Genomic DNA, 12,137 nt, shown 5'->3' with positions numbered 1-12,137 from the left:
TATTCACAACTGTGTTGACAGGCCGTATAGATATATAGTTGCCACTAAAAATACGATTTGTGGTGGGTGGCACAGATCAATGCACCTTACTGGCTAATGTAGCGGATTCAGGAACACTATCATAGTCACAAATCACTACTGTTTTGGCAGGCCATTTATATATATATATATATATATATATATATATATATATAGGTACTGTATATATGGGTGCCACTTGAATATGCTTTGTGGGTGGATGGCACAGATCACTGCACCTCACTGGCTACTGTAGCTGGTTCAGGAACACTATTCAGTTCAGGTATATGCAGGTAGGAGCCTTTAAAAAGGCTTTGGATTTGTGGTAGCAAAAGGTGAGCCCTTCAGAGGCTGTGATTAGGATGTCCCCTTATATACTGTTTTAGTGTATAAGAGCCCCTATAGGATTCTGGCATGGGTATTGAATCCTGATAACATACACACACACGGTCTCTATTTCTGATCTGTATCAGATAGATAAATATGTTTCTCTCTATCTTTCTAATCACTTAAAGGGGTATTCCGGGGTTAACTAACTTAACTATCCTGCCCAATACGAATAATTATGCTAGTTTTACATTTACTTGCTATGCCACTCTGCCGTGGATCGTCTTCTTTTTCTTCATTATATGGTCCCTCCAGGTCTAGTGTTTCCTTTCAGGTCCTGATGGCGTTCGGCTCACAATCCTTTGCGACTCAAGGCAGCAGCGGGTATACGGGGGCTGAGCTATTTCTTGTATTTCCTCACAAGCCAGCCCCCTAATGACGTTTGCGGTCCATCTATACGTCCTCTTGACGTGCCGGCATCCCGTGATCTCGGCCATCTGTGCTGGGAACGCCGGCACATCTGGACGTACAGAAAATGTGTCGGCAGATATGAGCCACTTGGCCCATCTAATCTGCCCAATAATCTGAATCCTGAATCAATAGTCCCTGGCCCTATCTTAAATGAAGGATAGCTCCTTCACTGTATTTGCAGCGACCACTTCTGCTGGAAGGCTATTCCATGCATCCACTACTCTCTCAGTAAAGTAATACTTTCTAATATTACTTTTAAACCTTTGCCCCTCTAATTTAAAACTATGTCCTCTTGGGGTAGTTTTTCTTCTTTTAAATATGCTCTCCTCTTTTACCGTGTTGATTCCCTTTTTGCATTTAAAAGTCTCTATCATATCCCCTCTGTCTCTTCTTTCTTCCAAGCTATACATGTTAAGGTCCTTTAACCTTTCCTGGTAAGTTTTATCCTGCAATCCACGTACTAGTTTAGTAGCTCTTCTCTGAACTCTCTCACCACAAACATCACCAGGGGGCTGGCTTGTGAGGAAATACAAGAAATAGCAAAGCCCCGATACCAGCTGCCATTTTGAGCCGCAAAGGATTGTGAGACGAACGTCATAAGGACCTGAAAGGAAATGCTAGACCTGGGGGGACCATATAATGAAGAAAAAAAGAAAAAGAAGATGATCCACGGCAGAGCGGCATAGCAAGTAAATGTAAAACTAGCATAATTATTCATAATGGGCAGGATAGTTAAAAGTTAGTTATCTCCGTAATACCCCTTTAATGTCCCTAGTTCTTCTGTCTCTCTCCCTGTCAATCTCTGTCTAGCAGTTCCAGCGCTCTGAATTCAGTGGGTGACACTGCCCTCTTATCTGTATAAAAATGCCCTCCCCTTGCTGTGGCCTTTGTGCTGATTGACACAGTAAGCAGCCATTCACATGATAGACCTGGGTTATCATGAGATATTCTGATGTCCCGACGTCATCTCACCCCCCCCCCCCCATGCTTTCAGGTTTTTGCACTATTTACCGGCTCGCGTGAGCCAAATCGGTAAAAGCTTGAGTGTTCGCCGTGCTGGAAAAATCCTACAGTTCAGGTCAAGTCTGGGTTTGCTGGATTCGGTTTGCTCATCTCTAACCATTAGTAACAATATATAAGGTGCAATGAGTATTCATGTGAGGCTGGAGACATAACAGATCAAACCTATTAGACTGTTGTGCTATTTTACTTGTTTGCTAATTCTCTAATTGTAAAATGCTGCTGAATATTGTGGTGCTATATAAAGAATGTTGTTATGTGTAAGAGTGATTTATACCACTATTGCTTTGTCTTATAGTTCTCCACAGTGCTGGCCATGCAGTCAACATTTATATGTTTTCCATCACTCCTCTTAGTACCCTATCCTGCATATTTCCAAAAGTTTTTATAGATGATGGGTAAGTTACATAAATGATGTTAGTTTAAAATCAGGACATGCATGGAAATTTTACTTAACCCCTTAAGGGATTTTTCATGTTTGCACTTTTTTCTCACTTGCCTTCTAATATCCATAACACTTTCATTTTTTCACCTACAGACCCATATGAGGGTTTGTTTGTTTGTGCCTCAAAAAGCTATTTTGAAAGGGCTTCAGATTCTACACAGGGTACTTTTCGGTAAAAATTACCGTACACATTACCTGTATTCTGTAGGTCCATCTGATTAATACAATACTCTATTTATATAGGTTTTATATAGGTTTTATTAAAAATTAGAACTTTTTGCATGGAAATTAGTAAGCTTAAAATTGTCCTCTTCTGGCCCCTATAACTTTTTTATTTTTATGCATACCAAGCTGTGTGTGGGCTCAGTTTTTGTTATTTTTTATCGGTACCATTGTGGTATTTATTGATCTGGCTTTTCGATCGCTTTATAGTTATTTATTTCTGGGAAGTGGCGTAATAAAAAAAAAAACGCAATTCTGGGGTTTGGTATTTGTTTACGTTTATGCCACTTACCATAAGGGATAAATAATGTTATATTCTAATAGTTTTAACAATTACGCATGCGGCGTTAACTAATATGTTCATTTTTATTTTGTTTACATGTTTTTTTCTATGGACAATGGGAAAAGGGGGAGGATTTGAACTTTTAATATGAAAGGGGTTAATGGGTGTTTTTTTTTACTTTTATTTAAAGTGTACCTGCCGCCAACAAAAACTTTCGATGTAATGTAGATAATACCATTATATGTATATTTGTAATATACATGGATAAAAAAATATTGTATATTTTTGTGTATAGCTGTCCCTGCAGCTATTGCCTGTGTGTGTCTATGAGGGGTCCAAATACAGGAAGTTAGGGTAGGGGAAGCAGGGTACAGGCTACTGGCTTGTTAATCATCCTGCTGTGTGAACCAGGAGTATGTTATAGAGCCTCAGTGTGCAGAGCCCTGCTTGTCCACCCTCACTTCCTGTATTTGGACTCCTCATAGAAACACACAGGCAATAGCTGTAGGGACAAAAATATACAAATTTTTTAACCAATGTATATTACAAATATACATATAATTGTATTACCCACATTATCTACACTTTAACTTTGGTATTACCTACATTATCTACACTTCAACTTTTTTTTAATACTTTATTGGTCCCTTGGGACTTTTAGAAGGAATCATTAGATTCCTCATACAGATCAATATAGTTCCATAGAACCACATTGATTTGTGTGCTCTGCACTCAGAGCCTGGTCCAGCCAGAGTCCCGGGTGCCGTGTCAATCCTTCCTTCTTAGATATATAAGATTGCTATGGGGATTTTCTCCTACTCTTAACAGTTTCTGAAACAGAAAGGTGTCAGCACTGTGGTAAGATCGAAAAAAAAACAACTCAACTTCCTCTGTAGTGTAAAGTAGCTGCTAAGTACTGGAAGGATTAAAAAATTTTTTTTATAGAATTATTTCCAAATCTGATGAATTATATATATATATATATATATATATATATATATATATATATATATATATAGTGATTTCCAGCGGAGTACCCCTTTACAGACACAATGAGTCCTTTAGGGGTTAAAATTACTCAAGTCCAAAAATTATCCCTTTTGGAACCAGCATGCCTGGTGGGGATCTGCAAACAGAGATATCAAAGAAGCAATGACTTTTTCAAAGTGATCCAAAAATGATCCTTTTTTGTGAGTAGCAACAGGTTTTGTGCCAGGAAACTGATGAAGCAGGGGCTTTTCACAAGCTGTGAAAAAATATTCCTATTCTAGCAATAGGATTGGCATCCTAGAAACTGCACAAAAGTGACTCCAAACCCTCTATGCATGGATTTTTAACAAGTGCAAAACAAAAACAAAAAACCTGTCACACTTTACTTCCACTTAAAACAGATATTTCACTGACAGAACAGATGCAGAATGCTCTCTGCTGCTTTACAATTGTTATATATATGGTCCTACTCCTGCCTGTGTTGTTTACTGCTTAGTGTCCCTCACAGATATTCACCCAATATCTGCTATTGTGCATAGGTATATAGTGGCTTTGACATTAAAGGGGTACTCCACTACACACATTTTATCCCCTATCCAAAGGATAGGGGATAAGATGTTAGATCACAAGGGTCCCGCTGCTGGGGACCCCCGCAATCTCCGTGCCAGCACCCCTGTCATTCGGGGCACAGAGCAAACTCCGATGACTGGTGATACAGGCCACCATGCCCCCCTCTATTCAAGTCTATGGGAGGAGGTATGACAACTAGTACAGCAGCAAGCTTCCATGTTCCAGATGCCAGAGATCACGGGAGTTCCCAGCTGCGGGACCCCCACGATCTAACATCATATCCAAAGGATAGTGGATAAGAAGTGTGCCACAGAGTACCCCTTTAAGGCTATACTGCCTTATGATTGGCTGAGAGAGCAGTTTAAAAGGCATAAAAGGATTCCCTAAGTTCATGTGCTTCTGTTTTCTTAAATGGTATTTTAGATGGTTCTGCCAAGTCGAACCACCTAAATTACGATTTCTAACTGAAGCAATCTTTTAGCAGAATTCTGACCAAACTTGGGTTCTATGGGTTCTGTACGCTCATCTCTAATTGTAAGCACAGTCTATTTATTTCTTTAAGCTTCAACATTTTAGTTAACAAAAATTTCAATATTTCTCTTTTAAGGTCTGAAATTCCATATAAATATTACTGGTGGTTTTTCCAGACAATACCAGGTAAGTTTGTGAAATTAGGTTTAAAAAACAGGTCAGCAGTACACTTAATAAATTACTTCTACCTTTTTGTCCTTTAACTATAAAGGACATAGAGGTAGAAGTCACATGTGTCAAGGAGGTTGGCTGTTTATATATTTTGCATTAGGCCCCAATAGCTTCAGATTACTCCATACACAATTTTCTTTTCTTGACCCCTGGACCATAGGTTCTAAAGATACATACCAATAGCTACCTCCAAAGCTTTCCTGTAATTTAAAAAAAAAGTATTGATTGGTCTGGGTCTCAGTGCTGAGACCTTCACTAACTTCTAGATATAGCTAGGGGAAGCGAGCAGCTGAGCGCTTCTCTCTCCAGCTGGTCGCCACACTCACTCATTGCAGGGCATGAGCTCCTGCACTGAGTTTAATTCGATGGTTAGCCAGGGAGCAAATCGTTTAGCTTCTCCTTTTTCACAGCTATATCTTGTTGTATTAAAGCTTTTTCTTTGACTTCCTGAGGCAACATCTATTTTATTTATTATCTATTCACTGTGATACATATGATAAATGCTGACACATCTTTTTTCCAGGATTTACTGGGGTATTGCTGTTGGCTATTCTAGCACTGATGTATGTGTTTGCTTCCCGACATTTCCGACGCATCAGTTTTCGAGGATTTTGGTTGACTCATCATTTGTATACATTAATGTATATTTTGGTAAGTTGAAGTCTGACCAACACAGTTCTCTAATATATTGTTATGAGAAAAACTGAGAAAAGCATTTGGAGGAATTCAAATTCTCATGGAATAACAGGTAGTGATCTATAGGCCAGTGTTTCTCAAGTGTGGTCCTCAAGTACCCCCAACAGGTCACGTTTACAGGATTTCCTGGTGATGTGGTACTTAACGCACCAGGACGTACATTTACGTTCTGAGCATAACCGCGGGCTTCGGAGCGATGCCGGCATCATGCGCGGCAGGTCCCGGCTGGGGATCGCAGCCAAGGACCCGCCGGAAATGGCGGACATTCGCGATACCGCGGATGTCCGCCATTTACCCCTCAGATGCCGTGATCAATACAGATCACGGCATCTGCAGCATCGCGATCACTTAACAGGATGATCGGATCGCCCGCAGCGCTGCCGTGGCGATCCGATCATCTTGCATGGCAGACGGAGGTCCCCTCACCTGCCTCCACTGTCTTCAGGGAGTCTTCTGCTCTGATCTGCCTTCCCGCAGACCAGAGCAGAAGATGACCGATAACCCTGACCAGTGCTATGTCCTATACATAGCACTGAACAGGATTAGCAATTGAATGGTTGCTATAAATAGTCCCCTATGGGGAATATAAGAGTGTAAAAATAAAAGTAAAAAAAGTAATAAAATAAAGTAAAAAAAATGTGGAAAACCCCCTCCCCCAATAAAAACGTAAATTGTCCCATTTTCCCTATTTTACTCCCAAAAAGTGTAAAAAAATTATTTTATATACATATTTGGTAAAGCCGCGCGCGTAAATATCCGTACTATTAAAGTAAAATGTAAATGATCCCGTACAGTGAACGGCGTGAACGTAAAAAAAAAAATCCAAAATAGCTGCTTTTTTATGACATTTTATTCCAAAAAAAATTAATAAAAAATGTAATAAAAGTTTTGTATAAGCAAATATGGTATTAATAAAAAGTACAGATCACGGCGCAAAAAATGAGCCCTCATAATACCGCCTATACGGAAAAATGAAAAAGTTATAGGTCTTCAAAATAGGGGGATTTTAAACGTACTAATTTGGTTAAAAAGTTTGTGATTTTTTTAAAGCGCAACAGTAATAGAAAAGTCTCACCAAAACAAAGGAGGGAATGTGCACCCAAGGTACACACAAAAAAATGTAAAGTCCTGTGGCAATAAACACAAAGCAATAGAACCAATAAAAGAAAAAACCACCAAGCGGACTGTATATGATGAAATATCATACTTTATTGGTTTATAAATTAAACAACATTTAAATCTGCAACGAGACATGGACAGAAATGGTGGTGGGGACCAGGGAGGTAGGGAGGACAAAGGAGAAAGTAAGTTGATAATCCAAGACTATGGACAAAGCCCCGCTGGGCGAAACGTGTCGGAGGTTTGGTGGGTTATCGGGGAGTGTGTGGGGGGACTGTTGTATTCCGTCTTTCACCCTGCGGTTGTCTTTTTGTATGAGGTAGTCGGCACTGTTTTCCGGCTTGCTCTATACTACAACTACCTGGTTTGTCTATTATTATTTCTGACACTTGCACCGGTTTTCTGCCTTACTATTGTCATGACTTTTATGACCGCTTGATGCAGTTTGTCTTACTTGTGACATATGTTTCTGGGTGTAAAAAATCGTTTTCCATAGTCTTGGATTATCAACTTACTTTCTCCTTTGTCCTCCCTACCTCCCTGGTCTCGTTGCAGATTTAAATGTTGTTTAATTTATAAACCAATAAAGTATGATATTTAATCTTATACAGTCCGCTTGGTGGTTTTTCCTTTTATTGGTGCTAGCAATAGAAAAGTGTATAATCATGGGTATCATTTTAATCATATTGACCCAGAGAATAAAAGACACATGTCATTTTTACCATAAATTGTACGTCGTGAAAACAAAACCTTCCAAAATTAGCAAAATTGCGGTTTTCTTTTTAATTTCCCCACACAAATAGTATTTTTTGGGTTGCGCCATACATTTTATGGTAAAGTGAGTGATGGCATTACAACGGACAACTGGTCACGCAAAAAACAAGCCCTCATACTAGTCTGTGGATGAAAATATAAAAGAGTTATGATTTTTTGAAGGGGAGAAGGAAAAAACGAAAGCGTAAAAATAAAATTGTCTGAGTCCTTAAGGTCCAAATGAGTCCTTAAGGGGTTAATATGGGAATTTTTGCCCACTCATCCAGAAGAGCCTATGTGAGGTCAGACACTGATGTTTGTTGAGAGGGCCTGACTTGCAACCTCTATTCTATTTGATTCCAAAAGTCTTCAATGGGTTGAGGCCATTCAAGTTCTTTCACAACATTCTCACCCAACAATGCTTTTATGAATCTTGCTTTCTCCACTGAAGCACACTCATGATGGAACAGGAAAATGCCTAACCAAAATTTTGCCCACAAAAGTTGAAACCATACAAATGTCTAAAATGTATTGGACTGCAGAAATATTAATATTTCCCTTCACTGGAACTAAGAGGGCCTAGCCCAACATCTAAAAAACATTTTCCCTCCTCTTGCATGCAGCTGCTCAGCAATGGAAACTCATGCCATGAAGTTCTTTGTGATGATTTTAATGGCAGATGGAACTATGCAGTTATTGAGTCAGCAGAGCATTGGTTTATGCATTATGCGCCTTAGCACCCTGCGATCCTGCTCAGTAACTTTACGTGAGTTGCTAAGGCTCCTAAATGCTTTCACTTCCCAATAATACTACTCACAGTTGATCAAGGAGGGCAAAGGATCGTAGAAATTTCATTGCCACTTTTTGCAACGGTGGTGCCATATTACACTACTCTGCTGGAATTTTGGAATCTTGGAACAAGAAGACACTGTCTCTTTAGGCTTATGTCACTTGTAGCTTCCTTTAAAAAAAAAAAAAAAAAAAAAATATATATATACATATATATATATATATATATATATATATATTTCACAGTTTTTCTTGTATGAAATAGCACAATTAACATTCCATCAAGGAGATGGAGCCCAATGGATGCATTTGGCATGTACACAGAGTACATTTCCTGGCAAATATTCCAGATGTAGGTTCCAAATATGATGATGAGTCTGAGTGTTCACACCCCAAACAATCTCTATTTACTGTATATATTGCTGGGAGAAGGACTGGCTGGCCACAACCTCTGTCCAGCTGCACTAGACAGCTCCAGTATAAATCTATAGAGTCCATCATGTGAAGCTGGATAGAGACTGTGACCAGTAGGGGAGTGAAGTGTGCTACTGCTTGCCTCTCCTAGCGGTATCTAATGATCAGTTGGGGGTCTGAAAAATCAGATATGTTTTTCTAAATGACAGGGACATTTTGAGCAGGCCCTTTACCAACTATACATCAGATGTAGGCTCAATGAATAAATGATTATTTATTAATAACCAACAGCTATTCCTCCCTATAAGAGTGGGACAATGGGGCAAGGGAAATAAGCCACTTCCAGAATCCTATGGCAGTAGTTTATCTCCTGAGGGGAAGAAAGGATGGGCACTTTGCTTTGAAATCCAGCATATTTTTCCTGAGATCTGCCTATTGTTAAGACACTCCTGTACACATTAGTTTCAACCCCACAATGTGACCCCTATGCATTTCACCCTTCAAACACATCAATAATCTTCTTTCAATTAGATCATCCTCCATAGCAGCTTTGGACTTCTTCAACTACCCAGATTCCACATCTATTTGTCAGTTCCTGGTTTTATTTTCATTGGAGACAACTTAATCAGCTTGAGCAGAAAGAAGAGAAAAATAAATGTGATAAAAGCAGAACTGCTTCCATCAGGTATTGTGACCATTCTTAGTGTTAACATGGAAATAATTGTGTTTTTAGTCATTGTTGTGAGATCCAAAGACAAGATAATGCTTATTGTCCATCTGAGAGTGAATGGAGAAGAAATTATTGTCTTGTTAATACATGTTACTTTAAAAAGATAAAATATTTAAATTAACAAAAATATTTTCTTAGCTTATGCCTTGTTATTTAGGCCCATTAAGTGTCCCAAGTAAGATAATGAAAAGTTGTCTCTCAGCATTTTGCACACAGACAATTCTATATTAACATAACAATAGAAAGAACTCACGGCACTCGGTATGGATGCAGTAAAAAGCCTTTAATCCCGATGGAGGCACATACAGGCATCGGGAGGGGGAGAAGAGACGGGACAACGTCCGTTTTGCAGCTCATGTCGCTTCTACAGGTCCCTACGTCACTTCTCCTTCCTTCACACATTTAACACATCTTGAGCTTTGCACCTGATCAGCTAGGGTGTTAACCCTACATTCACCGAGCGTTGGCGATATATGTTAGCAACAACAAAATTGTGCATTTACATATATTCAAATCATCAAATATGAATTACTTAACAATAGTGAAGCAAAAAATGTGTGTATATATATATATATATAAATAAATATATATATATATATATATATATATATATACACACACACACAGAACTACAAGTCTAAAGAGCTAGAAGTCTAATAAATCTAGAGTACTGTATGTTTTTCAAATGCTAAACACATTAATATCTCTCCGATCATTTAGACCTTGTCCTAGGGCTCTTGTTTATAATATAATAGACGTTTCTTTTTTCAGCAGCATCGTGTTCACATCTCCACCTCCCAGGGTACCATCAATTCGTACGAGGCCCATGAAGGACATGGTTGAGATATCCCCTCCATGGGTCTCCCGAATGTGCTTGATTAGTCTCGGGGCCCCTTTTCCCGTGGTTATGGACCTGACATGTTCCAATAATCTAACATTCAATGGTCTGATTGTCTTACTGACATAGAACATGCCGCACTCACATTTAATCGCATATACAACTGTCTTCATGCGGCATGTAATATGCTGGTCTATCCTGAACGATTCACCACCCAGTTGTACCACTTTATTTGGACACATATCTACACCAGTTGCAAGACCCACAATGAAAATTCCCTACCGGGATACCTTGTGTTAACCAACTTGTTTGGGCCGAGTTCACACGGCCCCTCACTAACTTGTCTTTAAGGTTAACGGTCCTGCGGAATGTAATGAGTGGTTTCTTTTTCACAACATCCCGGATGATTTCATCCTGTGCCAGCAAAAAACTATTTTTGTGAATCACATTTTTCAATACTCGCTCCATCGGACTATATTTGAATGAAAAATAAATAAAATATTTATCCTGAGAAGCCATGCTGCCTTGCTTTTTCTTATTTTTTTTACCAAAAGTTAGTATTTTTTGTCAGTCATTGTTGTGAGATCTAATGACAAGATAATGCTCAATGTCCATCTGAGAGTGAATGGAGAAGAAATTACTGTCTTGTTAATACATGTTACTTTATAAAGATAAAATATTTAAATCAACAAAAATTTTTTTGTAGCTTATGCCTTGTTATTTAGGCTCATTAAGTGTCCCAAATAAGATAATGAAAAGTTGTCTCTCAGCATTTTGCACACAGCTAGCTCTATATTACTAGGCCATATTTGTGTCATATAAGAAAATTGAGACTGTCATGCAGATTCTAACATTTCAGCATTCAATTTCTTATTTCTGATAGAGTAGCACTTATGCTACAAGTGATGTCCCTCTGGTCGATCGGTGACCAGGACATAACACTGTGGTATATATGGTGCTCGTCCCCAAGTGGTTAATGAGAACGGTTGACATTTATCATCCTTACACAGTCAATCCACCTGGCATTGCTTCTCTTTAAGAAGAAGTGCAGATGCCTAAGAAAAGCTTCAGCTTTTCAGGGGCCTGATAGAGTAAAGGTCTTACAGAAATTAGGCAAAGATGGATCATAGTTTAAAGGGGCCTTTGAGCCCATGATTCCAAGTTATGATACTGCACCGCTTTGTCCCGTTTTCATGCTTGGGACTCAGAGCAGCAAATACTGTACTATGTAGCCCTTTCTATCGGTGTCAGCAGAGAGCATTGTGGTCAGACAGAAAGAATTTCACATCTTCTCCTGTAGTTTACAGCAGCTGATAAGTACTGAAAGGATTAAAGGTGTACTCAACTGGAAAACATTTTTTTAAATGAACTGGTGCCAGAAAGTTAAACAGATTTTTAAATTACTTCTATTTAAAAATCTTAATCCTTCCAGTACTTATCAGCTGCTATATGCTCCACAGGAAGTTCTTTTCTTTTTGAATTTCCTTTCTGTCTAACCACAGTGCTCTCTGCTGACACCTCTGTCCATTTTAGGAACTTCCAGAGCAGGAAAGGTTTGCTATGGGGATTTGCTCCTACTCTGGACAGTTCCTAAAATGAACAGAGGTGTCAGAAAAGAGCACTGTGGTCAGACAGAAAGGAAATTAAAAAAAAAAAGAACTTCCTGTGGAACACACAGAAAATGATAAGTGATGACAGGGTTAAGATTCTTAAATATAAGTAATTTACAAATCTGTTTAACTTTTTGGCA

The 12,137-nt window shown here is 38.9% G+C and overlaps 1 protein-coding gene across 1 annotated transcript in view; it reads left to right on the top strand.

Annotated features, from left to right (window-relative positions):
- The window catches only part of LOC130368624 (dual oxidase 1-like), a 174,849-nt gene that overhangs the window by 139,432 nt on the left and 23,280 nt on the right, over nt 1-12,137 (top strand). The window contains exons 25-28 of the mRNA XM_056572557.1: nt 2,135-2,234; nt 4,954-5,003; nt 5,572-5,699; nt 9,351-9,504. Coding sequence (XP_056428532.1) covers nt 2,135-2,234; nt 4,954-5,003; nt 5,572-5,699; nt 9,351-9,504 — 432 coding nt within the window. The remainder of the gene's footprint in view (nt 1-2,134; nt 2,235-4,953; nt 5,004-5,571; nt 5,700-9,350; nt 9,505-12,137) is intronic.

The sequence above is a fragment of the Hyla sarda genome, chromosome 4, assembly GCF_029499605.1.
Source record: "Hyla sarda isolate aHylSar1 chromosome 4, aHylSar1.hap1, whole genome shotgun sequence".
NCBI lineage: Eukaryota > Metazoa > Chordata > Amphibia > Anura > Hylidae > Hyla > Hyla sarda.
The sequence above is the reverse complement of the archived record's forward strand: the minus strand, read 5'-3'. Positions and strand labels throughout refer to the sequence as shown.